Source organism: Cricetulus griseus, chromosome 2, assembly GCF_003668045.3.
Source record: "Cricetulus griseus strain 17A/GY chromosome 2, alternate assembly CriGri-PICRH-1.0, whole genome shotgun sequence".
In the NCBI taxonomy this organism is placed as follows: Eukaryota; Metazoa; Chordata; class Mammalia; order Rodentia; family Cricetidae; genus Cricetulus; species Cricetulus griseus.
This window is the reverse complement of record NC_048595.1, coordinates 315758558-315782438: the sequence shown is the minus strand read 5'-3', so window position 1 is coordinate 315782438 and position 23881 is coordinate 315758558. Positions and strand designations below refer to the sequence as shown.

The 23881-nt window shown below is 40.2% G+C and overlaps 2 protein-coding genes and 1 pseudogene across 7 annotated transcripts in view; 2 read left to right on the top strand and 1 right to left on the bottom strand.

The window, feature by feature from the left end:
• Gfm2 (GTP dependent ribosome recycling factor mitochondrial 2) overlaps window positions 1-16068 on the bottom strand; it is a 46358-nt gene extending 30290 nt beyond the window's left edge. For 2 of the 6 annotated variants that reach the window (XR_003482536.2, XM_027401669.2), the window contains exons 1-9: window positions 15967-16067; window positions 14204-14335; window positions 12292-12376; window positions 11362-11446; window positions 9429-9486; window positions 8819-8916; window positions 7228-7353; window positions 4770-4858; window positions 3160-3248 (exon numbers count right to left, since the gene is read on the bottom strand). Coding sequence is in view for 5 of the 6 variants with exons in the window: in XM_027401669.2 (XP_027257470.1) it covers window positions 3160-3248; window positions 4770-4858; window positions 7228-7353; window positions 8819-8916; window positions 9429-9486; window positions 11362-11446; window positions 12292-12354 (608 nt within the window). In the remaining variant the exon portion in view is untranslated. Of the gene's footprint in view, window positions 1-3159; window positions 3249-4769; window positions 4859-7227; window positions 7354-8720; window positions 8917-9428; window positions 9487-11361; window positions 11447-12291; window positions 12377-14203; window positions 14336-15966 lie in introns of those variants that run through there. The other 4 variants (XM_027401673.2, XM_027401670.2, XM_027401671.2 and 1 more) reach the window with 4 other exon arrangements.
• LOC100755484 lies at window positions 5594-6732 on the top strand (annotated as a pseudogene).
• A 48-nt stretch (window positions 16069-16116) lies between the features above and the next one.
• Nsa2 (NSA2 ribosome biogenesis factor) lies at window positions 16117-23380 on the top strand. Its single transcript, XM_027401677.2, has 6 exons — window positions 16117-16259; window positions 17926-18113; window positions 18204-18354; window positions 20426-20605; window positions 22269-22461; window positions 22905-23380. Exons 1-6 carry the CDS (start codon window positions 16257-16259, stop codon window positions 22970-22972), a joined length of 783 nt encoding a protein of 260 aa, XP_027257478.1. The 5' UTR covers window positions 16117-16256; the 3' UTR covers window positions 22973-23380.
• The last annotated feature ends 501 nt before the right edge of the window (window positions 23381-23881 follow it).

Here is a 23881-nt window from a genome sequence, read left to right as displayed (position 1 = left end):
CAATCCTATATCGCCTCTAATGATTCAAGCCCGCTCCCTACTCAAACAAAGGATTAACCCCATTTTCTTCACCATCTCAGGAGTCATCAAAATTTACTAGGATTTCTTTCTGAAGGAAATAATCTGGCCTATAAAAATGGCTTCTGTGTCTCAATGTAATATTGTTACAGAAGCTACATGCTTCCACCTACTAACCCATATTAATTGGAGAGGTCTTAAACACAAGTATCCACATGTGCCAGTCAAGGACCTTAAAAAGATTGTCTGAACTTGTAAGTCCTGCCAGCCTTTCCTTCAGATACCTCCCCTCCAAACTACTGGAAGCAACCCTTGAGGGTTTCGTCCTAATAACCTTTGGCAAATTGATGTTATACCATTATTCTCCATTTGGAAAATTAAAGTATATTTTTCTCTCGGTTGATACATTTCCGGTGCCTGCTGGGCATCAGCACACAATGGGGGGGGGGGGGACGACAAACAGGCTCCAATGCTTTGCTACCCTTGGATTCCCTGATCAGATTAAGACAGATAATGGCCCGTGCTTAGTAAGCAGGGCTTTTATGGGCTTTCTTAAGACTTGGAGAATCTCACACTCCACAGGCATCCCATACAATCCTAGGGGCCAAGCAGTTGTGGAAGGACACAATTAAATTCTCAAGTCTCAATTACAAAAACAAAAGGGGGAATCTTTACACCCACATGACCAATTAAAAAGGGTGTTACTCACCGTGAATATTTTAAATTTTCTTAAAGAAGATAAATACCTGTCTTCTTTTCAAAAACATTGGTCCTCATTGGTTACCTACAGTTCTATTTGGGTCAGACGGAGGGGCCCATTGACAGGAGGGTCTGGAGAGGACCAGACCCCCCCCCCCACAGGAGGGAGAGGATTTGGATGTGTCTTCCCTCAAGATGAAAAGAGACCCATTTGGGTACCAGCGAGAGATGGTCATTGCCCCAACAAAGGGACAATGACCATCACTTCTCCAGGGAGTGTTCCACTATGCCTCTTTCCCCCCCAGGAAGGAATGAAGATGTGGGTGATGCTGCTCTTCCTGGTATTGATGCTCATCTCACCCAGTGATGGAGGATTTGGAAACCCACAGGACGCCAGAGATATCCTGAATGACCAGATGGGGAAACCCTGTGACTGCCAGGGTAGAACATAGTCAGCATCTCCCTTTAGTGGACACATCATTCATCAGGTAGATTGTGGTACCAGACAGCAGTCAATCTGATTGACACATCAGGATCCCATTTTTCAAATTCCAATAAGTGGATATGCATAAAGAAGCCCAAGGTTATCCCCCAGGTTGATGGGAAGCCAGGGCCCTGTCCTTGCACTGCTTTCTATCAAACAATGCATTCGGTTTGCTATGGCACTGCCCAAATGTGCACCCGTAATTCCACTCAAAAGACTTACTGGACTGGGGTCTGAAATAGAGTGACCTCCAGAGGTAAGAGTGGTTGGATTGTAGGAGATGGAGGGTGCGCCTCTGCCCCTTGCTTTGGGGCAGCGGGTGAAACCATCTGCTGGGAACTTGCTCCCCCTATCGGTTATGGTAATTCAGATGCCGGGCGGGCAAGTTGAAGATGAGGTTAGAGAACAAGTTCATAAAAGGATTGGGGAACCCCCATGGAGGGCCTTACCCTCCCTGGGGAACAGAGGGGGAATGAGGTGGGGAGCTGGTGGGGGTTGGGGGGAGGGGATGGAGAAGGAGAAGGGATTGACATGTGAAGCAGGCTTGTTTCTAATTTGAACTAATAAAAAAAAATCTCTTGGAAAAAAAAACAAAAACAAAACAACAACAAAAAAGAATAGAACAACTTGTTTTGGCCCAGTACCCAGAGCTCAACTATCACCCTTGTTGCCTTCCTGAAAATTGGGGTGAGCTAGCCCCCGACCCCCATAATGAGTCCCTTCTACAAATGGTCTTTGCATTACTGAATCAAAAGACTCCCTCCCTTGCAGAGGATTGCCTCCAATGTGGACCTCCTCAGTCGCCAATGATACAATCACAGATGCCCCTGCAGCTATAAAAAATTGCTCAGCTACATTTCCCATCCATGTCCAGCTCCTCCCAATGTCTCTTTCTGGGGCTTGCGTTTGGGCCCTGCTTGCTCCTGATAAATCCAGTATAGATGTGGGCCACATTGATCTTTCTTTCTGCAATTCAAATATGACCAAATCTAATGCTCAATGCTGCCTGCCTTCTGGAATGGCATATGACTTCCTGCCCACCAACTGGATGGGCCTTTGAGCCCCAGACACCTTGAGTCCCAATGTGGATATTATTCCCGGGGATGAGGCTCTTCCTGTACTCTCTTTTAAGACAGCCATACAGATTGTTCCTTTACTTGCTGGGTTGGCATGGCCACTGGAGCTGCAGGGCTGGGCATGGCATTTGAACTCCACAGACAGCTCTCTACCCAGTTGACTAACGGTATAAAGGCCGTGTCTAGTACTATCCTTGATCTCCAACAGCAGCTTACTTCCCTGATTAATGTAGTCTTACAGAACTGAAGGGGATTAGACTTATTTATCAGCAGAAAAGGGAGGCATATGCTTGTTTTTACAGGAAAAGTGCTGTTTTTACGCCAATAGATCAGGAATGGTTTAGGACAAGATCAAAAGGCTTCAGGAGGACTTGGAGAGGAGACGTCAGGACCTCCAGGACAACCCACTGTGGACTTGCTTACATGGCTTTCTACCCTACCTTCTCCCCCAGCTTGGGCCTCTCCTCGTCCTTATCCTTGTCCTCACTGTCGGGCCCTGCATGATTAATAATGAGGTCATGCAATTTATCCACTAACTCCAGCCATCAGATCAGAGCAGCCTTCAGGAGCAAAGGTGGGATGCTGTAGAGCTCCAAAGAAAATCAGTAGAAACAGCAAGACTGCATTCCATCAGGATTCTACAAAATGTGCTCATAGATCCAGATGGCTCACCACTTTGCAGCTCTCAACGACAATTGAGCTGCTTTGAAATTATTTTAAATTGTGTCTTTAAGATTCCATACTTTATAATTACATATCTATATTATATATGTCTATATATCTAACGTATATAATTATACTTAGAATTGCTTTTTCTAAACTGAAGCTATAAGCCATGATTGCTCTGTAACCTTAACAGCCTAAGAAGCACTCTTCATATACCTTGCTCCAGTTTTGTCCATCTTGTTTAAAAAACAGATCCGGGGTATCTTGTGTTTGTCAGCTTGCTTCCACACGGTGAGAGTCTGGGCCTAAAGGAAAAATTAGAAAAAAATGCCTGTGGCTGTTGTGAGACACCAGGCGAACAGATCAATGAATCTGTGGTAATGTGGACTTGGGCCTGATGCTGGCAGACAATCAGAACCTCTATAGTCCATTTCCAGAGGCCCTCTTTTGGCTCCCTGGAGAACACAACAGGAAACACAATGAAGTGACTGAAAGCTACTTTCTGCTGCTTTAGGTGAACCTGGTTCCCACACAAAGTGACATGAAATTCAGGAGATACTCAGAATTCTCAAAAGGGAACTTAAGGTTACAACCAGAAGACCTACTTTTTGTTACACTTCATTTTCCCAGTATGCAATTATAAACTTATTTATTTTAATTACTAGTTTTAAAAGCAGGTCTCACAAAGTCTAGGCTGACCTGGAACTTGCTACACAGCAAGGCTGCCCCTGAACTCCTGATCCTCCTGCATCCACCTCCCAAGTGCTGAGGTTCCAGGCAGCTGCCACCACATCTCATAATGTCAGTTTTTGATGTGTAAAAAGGGATTTTGCCTTGAGGAACAAATAATAATAAAAACATTAGTATAATAAAAATCACATATTTCAATGGGGAGGCAGAGGCAGGTGGCTCTCTGTGAGTTTGAGACCAGCTTCATCTACATAGCAAGTTCCAGATCAGCCATAATACATGAGACCCTGTTTGAAACAAAGCAAAGCAAAACAAAAACAGCATATTTCATCCTATAAGCAATAAGCTCTATTAAAAAATCCATTTTCAGAATTTACTCAAGGACTACATGTATGAGGGAGAAGGTAGCAATGCTGCACTTCAACCCAGGCACTCATACAAGTCAGGCAAATAATCTAGAAATGAGCTATAGACCCTCCTAAGAATTTTTATATTAACTGTGAGGAGATAACTATTATGTGTCTGCACTGCTAGAGGTGCTGATTCCCGCCTCCACACTATCTTTTAAGGATGCTTCCATAGCAAACAGTCTTTGAGGTAGTGTCAACCTTGGGGGGAAAAGGTAGGTTTGCTAACTGCCCTAGAAAATAGACACTGTCCATCCTGCAGAGCAATGTGGAGGAATGCTAATTACACATTGTAAGATATTTCCATTCATCTTATCCTGTCACATGACCAGCTGCCCCTGACTCCTACTCCTATCATGCCACTCTCTAGACTAGGACTGGGGGGGGGGGTTGACACAGGTGGTTACTACATGTAGACTAATAAAGTCCCCTGATTCTGATTCTCACCTAGTGCCTTTGTGACTTTTGACAGAATCCATGAAACTAACGCAGAGGAACTTGTTAGTTTGAAATCAACAGAATCCCAGCCTCCTCAGTTTCCAACATCAATCTTCATATTTTCTAGAAATAACAAACTTTCTTGCCATTGTAAACAACTGCCTGTTACCACAACCTGATTTATATATGGATTTACCAAATAAAGGGATATAATTAACTAATTCAGATACATTCTATATTTTTTTAAAAAACACACATTGTTGTTCTGTCTTCGCTTTGGCAGTACCTTACCTCGACACCAGCGGAGGCATCAAACACAGCCACTGCACCGTCCAACACTCTCAAGCAGCGCTCAACCTCCAGGGTAAAGTCCACGTGACCTAAGAAAAAATAAGCACTGAAAATCTTCAAAAACAATTACATGGGTCAGCAATGTCCCTCGTGAGTGCCCACACAAAAGAAGGTGAACGCCTGAAAGAAGTGCTTCAAGCAGTGATTTGTCCACCCACATTCACACTGAACAAAATCCATGCAACAGTCGTCTCCCACACCCACAGGCTCTGAATCTGGAGATGCAGTTATGGGCTGAGAAGATTCAAGAATAACGGTGTCTGTTCTAAACAGGGACAGACTTTTTTCATGCCATTACTCTCTAAGCAATATAAAATAACAACTATTTACGCAGCAATCAAATAGAGTGATTCCACTAACAGGTGTGGAGAGCAGTCATGTGACCAGATGTAGAAAGCAGAATGGTGGGGAGAGGCGCAAGGAAAGCACTTGTCTACAGAGTACAAAGTTTCAGTTCTATAAGATGAAATGCTCTAAACAGGGGCTGGAGAGATGGCTCAGAGGTTAAGAGCACTGATTGCTCTTCCAGAGGTCCTGAGTTCAATTCCCAGCAACCACATGGTGGCTCACAACCATCTATAATGACATCTGGTACCCTCTTCTGATGTGCAGATATACATGGAAGCAGAATGTTGTATACATAAGAAATAAAGAAAATCTTAAAAAAAAAAAAAGAAAAGAAATGCTCTAAACATATGTTTCTCGGTGCACACTTAAAAATGGCTAAGAGGGCCCACCAGGAAAGAGACCTGTAGAGTTCCAGCATGAAGCCACCACAGCAAAGGCGGAAGGACCTGCCCACTATGTAGGTGAGGCCATCGGCCCCGCAGCTAGAAGCCCCTGTGAGACGTGGCATCTACTGAGACCACTCCAGGCTCAGCCATAGAACTGGCCAAGGAGCTGCGCGGCCTCAGTGGGGCCAAGATCTGCTGATTTGTGCAGCAACTCAAAGGTTGAGTGGTTCGTGAAGTCATTTGGAAGGTGCATCCAGGTGGCACAGAAGGTCTAAGGCGTCAAGAAGCACAGCCCCAACCCCCAGCCCCCAGGGAAGTATGGATGGATCTTGTTGAGACTAACAGGCCCACTGGAGGGAGCCCTGACCACAGCTTTCTCCCAGGTGCCCACCATTGCTGCTGCAGAACCTGTCAGCATCCTGCACTCCATGCCGGACAATACCACAAAGGCCTATGGAAGCCACTGCTGATTTTGAGTACCCAAGGAGGGCAGAGGAATCCTGGCCTTGAGGCTGGGCCTGCCCCTATGACTGCTGACTCTACTCCGAGGCCTCTGTTCCTGTCCCTAAGGCCTCGGACCCCAACCCTGACACCTCTGGCCTCGCCTCTGAGGTCACTGTCTCTGATGCCCCAAACAAGTTCCTGGCTGGCCCCTCCACAGAGAGAGACCACTGTGGATTTTGAGAAGATCTACAAATATCTGTCCTTCTCCTCCAGAAACAGCCATGGCCCTGAGCTCTCAGCAGCTGGTAAGAGGAGTTGGGGAAGAGAGGGGCTCTAGTGGGGGAAGGTTGGGGTGCAGGGTCAAACCTTGTCCCCTCATTCTTTCCCTTTCCTTCTATCAGAGTCAGCTGTGGTCCTTGATCTGCTCATACCACTTCCAGAGGAGCTGTCCCACCTGCCTTGCACAGCCCAGGTGGAACATATGACAAAAACATGCTCAGCTGATGGCTCCCTAGACTTCTCTTCCTTGCTAGAAGAGCCGCAAGCCTGGGAGTGAAGATCGAGGGACTGACTGCAAGGGACCAGAGGAGCCTGCCCAAGCCAGTCCTCAAGCCTCTGAGCCTGTAGAACACAGGCCGGCTTGGCAAGCAGTTGGGATCTGCCCAGTGAACCCATTCCTAGTACCCCTAGAGCTATAGGGCCAGGTGCCCAGTCCTGCAAGGTGAGAAATACATAAGACCAATATGCAGACTTCTGCCTGGGACTTCAGTCCAACACCATGGTACTGGGTGGCCAGGAGGATGACTGTGGAAGTCCCTAACATACATTAGCAGCCTCAGAAAGGGAAGTAAGTCTGTAATGAGTGGAGACAGAGAACTCTGCACACACAGGCAGAATTCCTGGACAGACAGATGGGGATGGCTTCCCTATCCCAGCTGTGCCTTGTTCTCTGCTGTGGGTACCATAAAAGCATCATCTGTTTCATGTATATGCCCTCCTCAATCTGGGCTTGCATTTAGATTCCCCCACCTAACTGGTCACTATACATTTTTCTTCACTCTTTTCTGTCCTGTAAGTCTCAATAAAACTATCAACCAAGAGAAAAAAAATGGCTAAGAGAGGAAATTCAATGTTTTTGACCATGACTAAAAACCAAAAAACAAAAAAACAAAAAACTCCCACAGGAACAGCCTCAGTGACAGAGTGAAGCTACATCATACCTGGTGTGTCAATCAAATTGACTCTATACCCTTTCCAGTCAAATGTCACAGCTGCTGACTGGATGGTAATGCCCCTTTCTCGCTCTTGAGCCATGAAATCTGTCACTGTGTCACCATCATCAACATCTAATCAGGAAAAACAGGTCACAGATTAATTCAAAACAAGTGCATCTTAGTGGTTCTCAGTGCCTTACCTCCCCAGGATAGTTTAGTCTGCTCTGAGAAAAAAGCTCCCCAAAATACTCAGTTTAATACTAGAGCCCTTTATTTTCTCTCTATAAACTCAAGAGAAAAAGCTTTTTCAGCAGGATTAGTAATTCTGTCATGAAAGTTTCTTTCTTAAAAAATTCTACTAAACCACACACTTTGACTTTAGTTTTAGCTTGATGTTTCTTATTCCCTCTGTGCCACAAATCCCTTGCTATGGGGTAGAACAGCTCAATGAAGTCCACTGATTAAACTACCCTCCTAACTTTATTCCTATTCCTACCATCTTGATTATCTGGCCTACATGGTAAAGCTTACATAACAGAATTGCCCTTACCAAGCCATCACAAGGACAAAATAAGGCAGGATATAAGATCTAGCCCAGTTCAATAATGCCAAGTAGAGGCCACACTACATGAGGAACAGAAAACATTCTTCCCAAGTTAAGTTACCCTTTACAAGGACTCTCACAATTAAGTTTTCCAGAGCAAGGATTTGCCAGCAAATAAGGCCTGAGGTAAAGTCTTCAGTATAAACCAGTTGAGAAGGGGGTCAGGAGGAGGGTGTGGAGGACAAAAGAAGGTAATGATGGATGAAATACATTATATGCCCATATAAAATTGTTAAAAAAATAAACAAGGAATGCATAGAAAAATTGATGCAAATAAAACTAGAAAGCTGCTCTGGGAACCATAAGTGCAAACCTACTAAGATTTAACTACAATTTACAAAAGCTACAATTGAGCAGTAAACTGCAGACCTCAGAATATACAACACTAAGCTAAGGATTAACAAAATCGTCTCCTTTTCTGTAGAGATTTTGATCTTAACGTTCCAGCTCCTTTTCTTCTAAAAATAAAACAAAACAATCAGACGATAGAAGTATGTCAACTATATGGCTGGGACACACACACACACAGAGAGAAAGAGAGAGAGAGAGAGAGAGAGAGAGAGAGAGAGAGAGAGAGAGAGAGAGAGAGAGAGAGAGAACCCAAAATAAAACCTACATTCTTACTGGCAAACTCTATTAACTTGAGAATTACAGTTTGGAGTTACTTGCCTTGGGCCTCCCTGAGTTGGGTATGGAATGTCCCTTATGTGAACCCTGGAAACTGTAACTGAGTCTTCTCACTAGGGTGCTCTTGTAGAAAGAAACATCTAATGTTAAGTGTGGTTCTGACCTACAACCTTCTAGTAGACCAGTGTCATATGAAGCCCATGATGGCCTTGGGGGACTCAATTCTCACTTAAAACTCAGAAGACCCTCTGGTGGTATTGCCAGCTACCTTATCTTAATGTTGTTGTTTAGACATCAGACTCCATGCCATACTCTAGGTGACTTCTTTTGCTAGTGGGGGTGGGGAGAGGAGGAATCCATTCTAACCTCCCAATGATCTTGTGTATCCGGAATAGTACAAAATTCGTTCTGTGGTAGTAGTTTTCCCTGCATCAATATGAGCCATAATTCCAATATTACGAATTCTGTTTAAAGGGGGGAAAAGGATGCATTATGAAGTGCATATTATTACCAAAATATCTAAGCTGTGAAAGTTTTAAAGGTGATTAGTACTCCTATAATATATGTAATTATGTACAAAGACAAAAGCAAACACTTTGGTTTTAATATTAGCATATATTAAGTATACACAGTAATGCACTGTACTATGGTGTTTTTATATACATACATACATACATACATACATACATACTTAGGTCATATTCACCCCATATCTCTCTTGTTCCCTACCCACTCCCATTAATACATCCTACCACATTATCAGACAAAATAGCTAAGTAACAAAAAGGCTAACTACAATCTTAAAAATATCTTCTTTTCATTTGTTACTATAAAAAATTTAACTGAGGAAAAATACCTTTTGAGATACATACTAACGTTTATATTGAAATTAAATAAGTCACTAGTAAAGCCTGACAAGGAAGACTTGTAAACTTCCTCAACAGCCTATGGAAACCAGTATAATGACAGTACTTACTTAGCCACAGGAGGGCTAATGATGGAATAAAGGGATTTCACATCATTTCCTACTACACCTATAGGAAGAGAATTGAAATTAAACTGTCAAATTAATGAAACATTTTCTTTAATTTATAAATGAAAACATACAAAACAATTTAAAACAAATACAACATTCCAAATCAAGCTAAATAAAATATAATTATTTAAGATTTGTTTTCTATTAATACATAAGAAAGTTATGATTGATAGCAGAAGTTCTGGATACCAATTTCTTTTTTTAGGCCACACCCATGAATACCAATTTACAAATGAAACCCTTAAACAACACAGATTTATTTCAATCAGTTATTTATTACACCTCTATTCACAGAACTGTAGAATTAGTGTTTGTAACAATATGACAGAAGGTAGCAGTAGGTCCTAAATAAAAGGGAAAATCTAAATGTGCAGTCATGTAAATCTGCATTTTCAAGTCTTAGAACATTCAGAGTGATCAACTGAGTGTGAGTTGCCACACAGGTTAGAACCTCCCTTCCCTCGACTATGCCAAGCCCAGCACCTTTAGAGACAGACGCCTTAGTGAGATCAGTCAGCAGAAGCTGAAAAACCCTAAGGCTTCAAATAGCTAAGTAGTGTTTCTTTTTTATTTTATTTCTTTAAAGTTTTCTTTGGTTGGTTTGTTGAGGCAGTGTCTCAGTATGAAGCCTTGGTTGGCCTGGGACTTGATATGTAGACCAGGCTGGCCTCGAGCTCACAGAGATCCTCCTCCCTCTGAATTCTGGGTTAAAGATGTGCACTACTACATCCAGCTTTTATTTAAGGTTTTGAGGCAGAGTCTGGTATGTAGTCTTGCCTAGAGTTAGACTCTCAAGCCTCTGTCTCAGCCTTGTTAGTACTAGAATTTTAATGTGAGCCACCACACATTCATATGGTATTTTTTACATGAAATATGTCCACAATGATCACTCCATGCTAGCCTAAGTTTCAGTAATTATTTTGAAACAATAGTTTTACTTGTGAACTTAATTTCTGCTTTCATGCTATTTAAACCAAGTCTTCTAAATTTCTAAAAATAAAAAGTTTTAGATTTTTTTTAAATTTTATTTATTTATTTATTTAGGGGTTTCTCGAGGCAGAGTTTCTCTGTGGCTTTGGAGGCTGTCCTGGAACTAGCTCTTGTAGACCAGGCTGCTCTTAAACTCACAGAGATCTGCCTGCCTCCGCCTCCCAAGTGCTGGGATTAAGGCATGTGCCACACCACCTAGCTCAGTTTTAGATTTTTAAAACCTCATTGGGGCATCTAAAGACCAAAAGACAAAGTACATGCCACAGTTAAATTAGCAGGGGCAGAATACAAAAGCCTGCATACAGACTAACAAAGCAGCCCATGAAATTCACATATCCATGTAAATCAACAGCCAATCAGTATTATTTCACTTCATTATTTGCACATGATAAATATGTTAATAAGAACAGAAAAAAAAATTAAGCCATTTTCATCCAGTACTGTATGTCTGCTCACTTCAAACACAGGAAGGCAAAGAGGAATGAAGCATTCAGTTACTGGATATTCCAAATCTAGAACTCATGCATCTAATTTAAACTACTCCAGATAAATATGTAACCAAGCTTGTATAAAACCCTTCAAAATAAATTATCCTAGTGAAATATCTATTGACAAAAATGAGGAGCCCACTACTAAGCTCACCACTCTCTGTTGGCTCAGCTCATCACAGGTCCAGCAGAGGAGGAGCACAATTCCACTAGGACCAGTCCCCCTCACATCTACCAAAATACTCTCCCCTAATAATCTCAAGGAATTAGCCAAGAAGTTAAAATAGGTTGGAAAACCCGAACAAGCAAGGCTCTTTAAGAAAAAGGAAGTGAGAAACATGAGAGAGGAGAAAGCAATCATGTCAGGTAAAACAGAGGAATCTTAACATCTGTACCTGGTGGGGAGCTGTAGTTTCTTCTAAGAGGCACCGGAGTTTTCGATCTTTTTAAAATGGCTTTTATTTTACAGTAACACATAGTCTAGCAGAGAGAAAAAGAAACTGACATTAATTTTATTTTAGCATTATACGTCAAAAGTGGAATATAAAAATATTGTTGCTGGGTGCAATAACATATGCCTGTAATCCCAGAAATCAGGAGGCTGAGGCAGGCAGATCTTGAGCTTGAGGACAGCATGCACTATATAACAACAATCTCTCTGTATCCTCTCTCAAGAGAAATATATATTGCTCAGAACATCACTGAAGGAATTTTAAACTAGCAAAATGAGCTGACAGCCCGATGACAAGGCAATGCGTCATTTGGGTTACAGGTTCTCCGAAGCTCGCTGCTGGGTCCCTGCTCAAGAAACAGCCCAGACAGAGGGCACAGTTCTGCTTGAGGATTCACATTTTCAATACGTGGTGAAAATGTGAGTTTACAAAATAGTATATAGAGCGCTGGTGTTAGAACCAAGCTTACAGGGAAGAGGCTGTCATGAAACGTGAGGCACATGTCAAACTGCTTCAGAAACCGGCTGGCAACGGCTCTGTGACTATTTAACAATAACGCTGTATCCTGACATAAGGTCACAGAAACATACTTCACAGATGTTTCAAATTACTGACATTAAAAATAGGTAATACAACACACCCTTACTAAGAGTGAGCAGTAAGTTCTACTGTTCTTAGAAGAGGCAGAAAACACCAGCTGCCTCCAAAACAACTGACATTTTATTACCTCATGAGAACAGGATTTCATTTTATCTGCTTCTCTTTTTATCGATGAGCAAATTTTTATATTGTATTTCCAATTAAATTAAGGTAGTCTGACCAAACCAAAAAATAGGCTAATAAAGTACAGTCATTTTTGTAAGAAACACTTACTTTAAAATGCACACTGAATATTCTCTGATGATTCATTGCAAAAATCCTCCAGCTGATAAACATTGTGGCCCTCTAAAAGTTATCCCTGAAAAAAAAATTATAAAACTAAACATATGCATTACAAGTCAGTAAGACATATAAGAAATAGGACAGTAGGTTTTAGAAAATAGGAATCATTTTAGCTACAAAAATTCAGTGAATCATTCAAAAAGTAAAACTTTAAATTTAAATTTAAAAAGACATCTTTAAAAAAAAAAAGACACCTTAATTCTTAAACAAAGATATGGAAGGCTGAGACTTTGGTAGATACCTGTAATCCCAGCACTTGGAAGCAGAGGGAGGAGAGTTGCCAAATTTGAGACTGCCTGGGCTACATAGTAAGACCATACCTCAAAGAAAAAACAAAACCATAAAAGACAAACAAAACTTCAAGATATAATTGAAGTACAACTATTAAATTTTTAAAAATAAAAAATAACTTACACACACACACACACACACACACACACACTTGGTTTTTCGAACAAGGTTTCTCTGTGTAACAGCCCCAGCTATCCTGGAACTTGCTCTGTAGACCAGGCTGGCCTTGAACTCACAGAGATCCACCTGTCTCTGTATCCCAAGTGCTGTGATTAAAAGTATGCGCCACCACTGCCTGGCTCATAAAAGTATATTTTAAACATAAAATTAAGTATGATAAATATTCTCATGTAAACTTGGTAGTTTCTCATTGACAACAAAAATCTATCTAAATTTTCTGATGTTTTTAGCTGTAAATATGTGAAAATAAAACCCATGAAGATATACCAAAGTGGTTACAGAAAAAGAGCACCTTTGTTTTATATTCTCTAACCCTGAAGTGTCCCCCTTATGTAGAGCATTTGCTTAGTATGCCCAAGGTCCTGGCTTTGACTTCAGCACTGCAATAAGTCCCTAAATCCACATTTATCAAGTCTCCACTGGGCTTAAAGTACAGTATCAAAGGTATGAGGAGAAGACAGAAGTATCTAACACCCTAGGACATGGGGAGACAATGAGAAATCAGTTATGCAGGAAGGAAGTCATGCTGAAACTGTCTTCCTCCTAAACCCACATGTAATCTCAGAAGTCACCAAGTCTTTCTACTTTATTTCCTAAGTATATCTTGAATCTATTCCAAATGTTAGAGTTCAGGCCTCATCTTCTCTACTTTCTAATGTAAGACACTATCTTTAGTCACTCTAACCCAGTGCTGTCACCAGAAAAAGGTTTATATACTATCCTTGCTCAAGAGACAAAAGCAATAATTGGCATCCAGTAGATCAATACTGCTTCATATTCTAAAAATCACAGAGCATCCACCTCTGACAAAGAACAAAATGTCAGTAGGTTGAGAAACACCTTGCAACTCATTGATTCTCAAATGGTGATCTATAGATCTTTAGGATTGTTAAGTTCTCTTCAAGGTCAAAATTAGTTTCATAATAATACTAAGGCATTAACCATCCTTTTCAGTATTCACATTTGTACTGGTTGTATGGTAGGCAAAGCAGGGGTGGATCACCTTGGCAGGAATGTATCCAGGCACTGGCAGCAAAATTTATTATCAGTTGGCCAGAAGTGGTGGTGTACAACAATTTTTTTTTTTTTTTTTTTTTCTTTTTCGAGACAGAGTTTCTCTGTGGCTTTGGAGACTGGCCTGGAACTAGCTCTTGTAGACCAGGCTGGTCTCGAACTCAGAGATCCACCTGCCTCTGCCTCCCGAGTGCTGGGATTAAAGGCATGCACCACCACCACACAGCTATGGTGGGGCACACCTTTAGTTCCAGCAGAAGCAGATGGACATTTGGGAGTTCCAGGAAAGCCAGGGCTTTTTATTTTCACTACAAAACTTATTTCAGGCACAAGTAACTTTAAAAGACTTAAAACTTACTTTTATTTATGTGTGTCCCTGTGAATATATGTCACGTGTGAAGTGGCCTGCAATGACAGCTGGAAAGAAGAACGGCAATTCCTAGATTCAAATTAAAGTCATTTCTTCATCTGGCAGTTGGTTAAACAGCATCTGAAAACCCAATGAGACATACTTCTATAATATATCCATTTTCTATAGCCATGTTCCACTTCAACAAATTCTTTAAAAACAACAACAAAAACCTATGTTTTAGTACTAGAAGACTGGAGTCCTAGGTCTTCTGAAATTTTAGCCAAATCACTAGAAGTCTCTGAACTTCAGTCTTTCACCTATGACACCACAGAAATGGCATGAGAATTAAATCCGCACATTCAGTAAGAATTGCATTTAACACTGCTTTCTAGGTATTGGAGTTAATGCAGTGGACAAAGACTATTTTTGCACCCACACTGACTCTAGCCAACTCAAGGGCTACAAACAAAGAAGTAAAGAAAATATACAGCATCCTATTGCCATAGATGCTGTAGAAAGGAAATAAGCAACAAAGGGAAATGGGGGAGTCAAGGTCAAGGGAGGCTTTGCTAAAACTATGAAATTAAAGCAAACACCTAAAGTAGGCAAGGGAGGCAATCGGGAAGGAGGGCCATACTTTAGTGTGATAAGATACATAATTTACTGCACCTGAAATCACATGAATGCTAATTAGTATTAGTTCTAGATTTCAAAAAATCACATTATACTATGGAGACTTGAGCCTGGCCTGATGGCACATGCCTTTGACCCCAGCACTCAGGAAGCAGAGGCAGGCCTATCTCTGTATGTTCCAGATCAGCCTGGTCTACAAAACGAGTTCCAAGAACAGCCAGAGCTACACAGAGAAACCCTGTCTTGAAAAATCAAACAAACAAAACAAATACTATGGAGAGAAAAACCTGAATCCAAGCACTAAGACTTTTTGAGATGAACACTTTCTAATATTGGTAGTTCCAAACTTATGCATTAATTAGGAAGTTTCTGTGACTACAGTAAAAGGTAAAAATAGGGGCTGGAGACATAGCTCAGCAGTTAAGCTGTCCTTTCAGAGGGCCCAGGTTCAATTCCCAGCTCCCACTAGCCCTCCAAACTATTTTTTAGGATCCAACATTTTCTTCTGGCCTCTGAGGGCACCAGGCACGCATGTGGTGCACAGATACACATGTAGGCAAGACACCCATACACACTAATAAAGTGACGAAAAATTTTTACAGGCAAAACTGAGCCTAATTATATGTGCTTTCTTGGAAATTCCTTCCCCGCACTAGAGAGCCAGTTCACCCAAGTCCGTTCAATCTAGTTCCCAGATTTTAAAAAGAGGTCTCAAGAACTTAGGGAATTAAGTAAGTCCTGAGCCGCCATACAAACAAAATTATCTATTGCCTTCCTGGCAGTTGGCCCTGCAGTTTTACTTTCTACATAATAAATTTCAATTAAATGTGTACACACTAGTGACAGGGGAGAAACAAAAGAATCAGTTGTCCTTGATAAAGGATGAAAAAAAAGTCTCTAATTCAGCAGGTGTCAAGGACTGGGGTTTCTGTAGCTGTCAGTTGCAGTCAAAAGGTCAGCATTGCACAGCACAAGACCCGGTCGCCGCTACACAGCGTGGCACCCACAGGGCACTTGGGTGTGCACCAACGACTAGCTTCTCTCCGCCAGGCTGCGGGGAGCAAGGGGTGCCCGCCACTCCAAAACTGGAAAGGATCTCACGTTACAGCGCCCCACCGCCTAAATCACCCTCCTACCTGCAGAAGGAACCTACAAAATTCGCGGCTGGAGGTGCCATAGGCAGCCCCACTTTCCCATTTCCGGTGGTCCTTCAGCTAAATCTCGCCTGCCAGCAACTTCCGCTCTCCTGCCTAGGAGCGTAGAGCCGATGCGGAACGGTTGTGTGGTGCTTGCACTTCACTCGGCCTACTTAAAGGGTTGCCCTTTCCTGTTCCGCCTTCCGCGAAGTGGGCTCGTGGACCAGTGAGACCCAGAAGAGGGTTTTAGCACCCGGGAGGTCGCGGAAGGCTGCTCCGCGGCTGTCATCATGGTAAGGAGGCCGCGTCGGGCGTTGGCAACTGGGGGCATGGGGTTTAGCGTGGTTGGACTGTCGGGCGGGCGGACGGTGGTGGGCGGAACTCAGACGCTGTGGAGCTTGATGTAGACTCTGGGAACGAATGTTTAATGCTTAGCAAGAATGCATAGCTTCGGGACAGGGAACACACGTGAGACAGAGTTTACTACTACTAATCTTGTGTCGGCAGTGCCAGCCTAACGGAATAGAGTTGAGGCTTGTGGTAACAATCCTCTATAATAAGTATTAATGGCATCACAGCATTTTACTGCTCAATAAGCCTATAGTCTTTGCAAAAAGCCAAACAGCGAATAAAATGCGTTACCAAACCTGCCCACCGAGACTACCTTTTTACTAGATGTTTCTCAACAAAAATGGAATGCCTTATACCTTTCTTGTAGATGCTGCAAAGTTTATGTGATAGCAGTTGAAAACACCACCTTTAATGGTTCTGTTACTTAACATTATTCTCTGAGCTGGATTTGGACTTGGCCTTCCATTATTGTTATATGTGTGTGTGTGTTCAAAATAAAACTGGCCACAGTTTCATCGTTAAATTAATAAAGTTGAAACTCTTTAAGATGAAAAGGGATCCCATACATTACTGACAACATCCAAAATAATACACCCACTTCGGGAGACAGTATGACAGTAGACAATTTCCATACAGAGATCTGAATTCAACTATATTTATTGCAACTTTATTCTTAATCACCAAAGGGGAGGGGAGTCCAAATAGCCATCATTTGGTCAGTGAACAGACAGATTAGTTTATGTCTATACACTGGAACACTACGCATCATTATAAAATATACACACAAGAAGGATATGTTCTATTTGAAAGAAGTCAAATGCAAAAAGCTGTATGTTCTGTAGACTCCATTCACTGGGAAATATAAAGTTGTGTGAGATGGTCATGGCACAGGGCTAGAATACCAGCAATCGGGAGGCAGAGGCAGATGGATCTCTGAGAGTTCTAGGACACCCAGAGCTACATGGAGAAACCGTCAACAAAAACCAAAAAGAAAAGAAAAAATATGTAAGGATGAAGATGGGGAAAAACTGACATTATAGTAGCACAAAAGAGCATTTTGGGGTGATGGAAAATATATATGCCATCTTGATTATAATGGTTACAGAAATGTATGATAGGTCAGAAATTACAACTACACACCTACAACAAAAAATGGCAAGTTTTTTTGGTTGTTGTTGGTTTTTCAAGACAGGGTTTCTCTGTGTAGCTTTGAGGCCTGTCCTGGAGCTTTGTGAACCAGGCCTCCCGAGTGCTGGAATTAAAGCAAATTTTGTTTTATGTAAATTGTTTTGATAAAACTGACAAATTTCCTAATTAAAAAAAACCTGAAAATTTACCAGTGAAAAAAGAATGAAATCCTGTAGTTATCTCATCTTTTTAGTAGATTTTGGATAAATACTTTCATTGAACAGTAGCTTTTCCTGGGAATGAATGATGTCCAAGGTTAAAATATATTTAATTTATATCATATGAATGGGTAATAGTGCTAGAGTCATTAAAGCTTTGGATAGTAGGGGAGTCTTATCTATTTTATGTACTATGTAAAATCTTAGACTAATCCTGTCAGTACTTACAAAAATTAAAGCAACATTTCTTTACTTATTACAGCCACAAAATGAATATATTGAATTACACCGTAAACGCTATGGGTATCGTTTGGATTATCATGAGAAAAAGAGAAAGAAAGAAAGTCGGGAGGCCCATGAACGTTCAAAGAAGGCAAAAAAAATGATTGGCCTGAAGGCTAAGCTCTACCATAAACAGCGCCATGCTGAGAAAATACAAATGAAAAAGACGTAAGTGGTCCTGTCTAACTCTCATAGTCAGGTAACACCTATTGTGTAATAATTAGCAAACATGCTCTGACTCTCCTTCCTTTCTGATAGTATTAAGATGCATGAAAAGAGAAACACCAAACAAAAGAATGATGACAAGACCCCACAAGGAGCAGTCCCTGCCTATCTGCTGGACAGAGAGGGACAGTCTAGAGCAAAAGTACTTTCCAACATGATTAAGCAGAAACGAAAAGAGAAGGCGGTAAGCAATAAATCTTTTCTTGCTTGAAAGAAATATTTAAATTAAAATTTGAGGTTCCAGATTTATCTCCAGTTTAATTTGGAACATTAAAGGCAATAATAGAACATTAGTTCTATTATTTGGATATTGCTTATTTTTATTTTATATGTGTGTTTGCCTGTGTGTGTGTATTTAAGACACCACATGATGCCAACAAAAGCCAGAAGAGGATGTCAGATCCCCTGGAACTGGAATTCTTGACTGTTATGAGGAGCTGTGTGGGTGCTGGGAACTCAGCCCAGGTTCTCTGAACAGCAGCAAGGGCTTTTAACTGCTAAGCCATCTTTGCATCTGCATTTTGCAAATTTAGTTTGATAGAAACTTGCTGTCTTGTCACCAAGGTTGATATATCCCAGCTGAAAAAATTTTAGAGTTTAAGTTTTAACAAAAATTTATCAGAGTGAGCTGTGGATGTAGCTCAGTTGATAGAGTGTTTGCCTACCACGTCTGTAATCCCAGCACTGAGGGGACTGGGGAGTCAGGAGATTCAGAAGTTCAAGGTCATCCTTGGCTAAACAGCAAGTTTGAAACCAATTTCGTTTACATGAGACCCTGCAGGACATTAGAATGTCATACATCTTTCATTTAAAATTCAATTAATAACAAAGTGAGTAAGCAGTGAACCTTTAAAATTCAGTAATGACTTCTAACATTTAAAAATCTCTGATGCTGTGCTACTGTGGAGAAAAATACAACTTTCTTGTTTTTCTTCCTTGTAGTGCCAAAATTGGTTCTAGTGGATTTAACTTAAATATTCAACAATTCTTTTAGTATACCTTTTACAGTTACTATTTTTAAGTACTTATGGATAGATTGATTTAAGAAATCCAATAGGAAAATACATAGTATTAAAAATCTTTTTTTATAATTTGTAAATATCCCAAATTGCTATGGTGTGACTAGTACTGATGATACCAGTGGTTATCTATTCAAAGAATATATGGAATTAGTCTAACTGCAGATAAAAGACTAGAGTTCAAGGAACTGTAAATCATTCTTGGCTGTCAGATCATTGGGAAATGCTAAAGGTGCTCCTAGAACCCATGTCTATAGCACTAATTCTAGCTGTTCTTTTTAATAAAAACTCAGAGTCAGATATTGGGGTTAATGCTGAAGATCAGAGAAGCAAAGCGGCCGGCCACTAGAGAGTTCTTACCTCTACCAATGCTCAGACCAAAGGGGCAGTCTTGTCCTCAGACTGCTTAGACTACACTGTTCTTCAGACTGCATCTCTCTCGTCTCCTCCCATCTTGTATTCCTCTCTCTGTCTCTGCCTCCCTAGTGCTGGGATTAAATGCATAGGATCCTAGGTGCTGGGATCACCTTTGTGTGAGCTCTGTTTCTCCTTTAGACAAGATTCAATCTCGTGTAGCCCAGAGTGGCCTTGAATTAACAGAGTCCTCTGCCTCTGTCTCCCAAATTCTGGGATTAATGGTGTGTACCACCACAGCCTGGCCACTAGTGTGGCTAACTAGTGTGGCTAGCTTTGCACTCTGATCTTGAGGTAAGCTTTATTTGTTAGATCGTAAACAACTATCACCACACATTTTAGTAATATTGGTTCAAAATTCTTTCCATTGCCTTACATTGCTATAGCTTTAGAGGTTTTGTGGGTCTGTATTCTGGAGCAGTACAAAACATCTGATGATTTTACTAGCAGACTCAAAGTCCATTTTAGGGAAAAATACAAAGAAAGTAAGTGGACTCCATTCTCTAACATTGTGCTTGTAACTAGTAACAAGGATATACAGTGTGTATAAGTCATTGCCTTAAAGGATATATTTTGGGTCCATGACAAGGTTATGAAGAGATTTTAGCTTAACAAAACCGTTTATTTAATGTACCTAGGATATATGAACTTAACTGGTTTTGCTTAATTATGGCTTGTGAAGAGACTGCACAGACTTCTCCAAAACAGTTGAACAACAACTGAAGTGTGTTGAGTGGTTAAGGAGAGTGAATCTTCTACTCTAACTAAAAACTTGACTTATTCTTACTATCTTTTTCTTACAATATAAACCTATACTTTTAGGGGAAATGGGAAGTCCCTCTACCCAAAGTTCGTGCCCAAGGAGAAACAGAAGTATTGAAAGTTATTCGAACAGGAAAAAGAAAAAAGAAGGCATGGAAGAGGATGGTTACTAAAGTCTGCTTTGTTGGTGATGGTTTTACAAGAAAACCCCCTAAATATGAAAGGTTCATTAGGCCAATGGTAAGAAAAGAGTGTGATGACTTATTGTGAGCCCTTGTTAAATAGTCTTGGATAAAGCTTAGTACACTTTCCTGAAATTGCTAAAATTAGTGTGTAAAACAGTATGGCCAGCACAGCATCTTGTGCTATTTTTAAGTCATTAGTGGGAATTACTTAGCATTTTTCCATGAATCTAGATTGAATCTTATTTTAGATTCATGATTGATTTGAATTGAAAGAATTTTTATAACACCTTGCCAGTGAATTCTTGTATTTAAAACATGATACATTAGGCTCTTCATTTTTTATAGTCATATTTTCCTTATTCAGCAAGTAAGATACTATATGCCTGTTGTGCTAGGCCTCAAGCACAGACCTTTGATACCAGCCCATTAAGACAATTTGAGTAAGAATGTTTCCTTACATATGTTCATAGCTGAAAGACCAAAACAAACAATGGATTTAGCTGAGCTTTATGAGGTAAATGTCTTTTATTACTTTAGTAGTTCTATATGTAACCATTTTGTTTTTATAAGGAAACATAAAAGTAGCTTAATTTCTATTGATAACAGTATAATATCTCTATAGATAATCCCATGCCTGGAATTTCCCCTCCTGCTTTGAAAGATATGGAACTGATTTTTTTATATTTTTGAGAATCCTTCCAGAGATTTAATGTAAGTCTAGCTGCTTAGAAACAGGAATGGTGGTGTTGATCCTAATGCTCAATCTGAATAATTTGTAATGTATACAAATCCTGCAGTCACTCAGTCACTGGTAACAGCCATGCTCTTTCACTCCAAGGATGCATCCCCTCCCCGCCAAATTCACTTACTACACCAGAGGCTACCTGCCCGGCCTTCAAAGCCCAGAACATTTGTTCACTCTTGGACTATGTTACAATTCCTGATTTTGATTTTGTATTCATAATCTTTGGACTGCATTTTGGTGGCTTTTTGCCCCCTAGGGAGAGAATGTTCTCACAATTAGTCCAGTACTAAGAACTTACTTAAACATCATTTTTCTTCCATCCCCACACAGGTGAAATAAAGCAACACCATAGTGTTCTGACATTTAAAGTACTGTACTGATAGGATCTCATTTGGGTGACTTTGTGATGTCTAACAAGGACCTCTCAGAATATTCTCCAGTCTTTGAATCATATTTCCATCTACATAAAGAGAGCTAACACCCTCCAATCCCTTTTTCTTCCCCATCTTTAGAGGTGGCTGAAGTATTTGGAATCTGAATTTGGAACTTGTAGGTTTGATTCCATTTACCACATGTGATTTAATCTAGAAACAAAACTCAAACCTGCAGACCCTTGTTTTTTTATTCGTTGTGAAGATGGAAGGCTCATATAAGGTTGTCATGTATAAATGAGCCAGTTGTTAACTCTAGCAGTGTCTAGCATATAGTAAGCCTTCCATAAATGTAATGAAAAATACATTTATAACAAATAAAAATACAAGTATTGACAGGGTATTTTTACATGGGAAAACCTTTTGGATTGGGTGTACTTCTTCCTACCACATCTATCCACTGTAAAATTTTTAGTCTGTAGAAACATTAGTATTTTATCTGATGTTTTAAGACATTATTCATCCCTTAGTTGAGATGGTTAGAAAAGATGATTTTAAAGACTGTTCATCATTTGGACTCATTCTTATGTTTGACTTAATAGGGCCTACGCTTCAAAAAAGCCCATGTCACACATCCTGAGCTGAAAGCTACCTTTTGCCTGCCAATACTTGGGGTGAAAAAGAACCCATCCTCCCCATTGTATACAACTCTGGGTGTAATCACCAAAGGCACGGTTATTGAAGTCAATGTGAGTGAGTTGGGCCTTGTGACACAAGGAGGCAAGGTTATCTGGGGTAAGTACAAGTTTAAATATGGGGTTGCTTTCCTGTAGTCCTACTGCAAATACTTTTTAAGTCTTAAAGTGTACAACAACTTTCTTTCCAGTGTAGAAGAGCCAAGTATGTTAGGGGGTTGGAGAAATGAGGTCTTTCCTCATTGATTTAGTTTCTGCTTTTACTGCCCAGATTATGCTTAAACTTAGAGGTGTTGTTTGAAAAAGAAAATATTGTTTAAAATAGGTTGTTAAATTAATGTAGACACTAATGTATTAATAAAATGGAGCTGGCTGCTTTTTGTGAACATTGTTTACATAAATTTAACAGAGTATAACCTGATCTTGATTAGCTTATCTTGCACTAATTTCTTACTAAATTTGATAGGAATATTTTAGACAAAAGTTTTATTCTCTAAAATTAGTTTTGTTAACATTCTTTTCTTTGGGTTTTGTTTTCCTTAGGAAAGTATGCCCAAGTTACCAACAACCCTGAAAATGATGGGTGCATAAATGCAGTCTTGCTGGTTTGATAGTGACTTCTGCTGAAGACCACAGGCCCTTAGGAAAACACCATCACTGTGATCTTTCTGAATACTACCAAGCTGCCTTACCCATGTGAAGTCATCGAGGAGTATTAAATTGTAAAGAAAAATAAAAATAAAAACTGCTCAGTTTTACAGTTAGTCTTTAGTTTGGGGCCTAAGGGCTCATGTATTAATAAAATTTAGTGACTGAGTAGCAGACATACAAATATATGTATGTGAACTAAAAAGTGTATGTAGCCATGCATGCCTATCATTACTGGAAAAGCCACCAGTATAGTTTTAAGTACCCATACAGGTTAATGACCACTTATTTATGGATGGGCTAGGAAATCTAAATTTGTTCAAATTCTTCCAATCTCATTGACATTAAGCCTTAAAAAAAAAAAAAAAAAAGGGGGGGGGAGCATTTTAAACACAGTTTATAAAATAAAATATTTAAAGTTTATAAAATATTACATTAACATAAAAGTATGTAAGAAGGTAAACTAGACTGAAAAAAAACCACAACTTGTAGTTTTTCCACTTGTGATTAGTACTTTATATAGTGCTGCAGTGAACTCAAGTGTATTCTATTTTCTATATTCTAAAAATAGGGTAGGGCATTTACACTGCTACCATGATGTTAAAAATTGGTTTAGATAATTCTAGATTATGTACCAGTGTCCTGAGATGCAACACTTAATTAGATTAAAAGTCATGATTTGGAGTTATAACTTAATCTATTTTGTGATATATGAGTCATATATGGTCATGGCTTTGAGTTTCAGAAATGGTATATATCACCATATTGTTTTAAATTGTTTATTTTTTAAGTCTGCCTTCATCATACAGCCAATGTGGTTAGTTATACCTTTGGCAGAATCATTTAATGTATAATATAATATCTGTTAACAT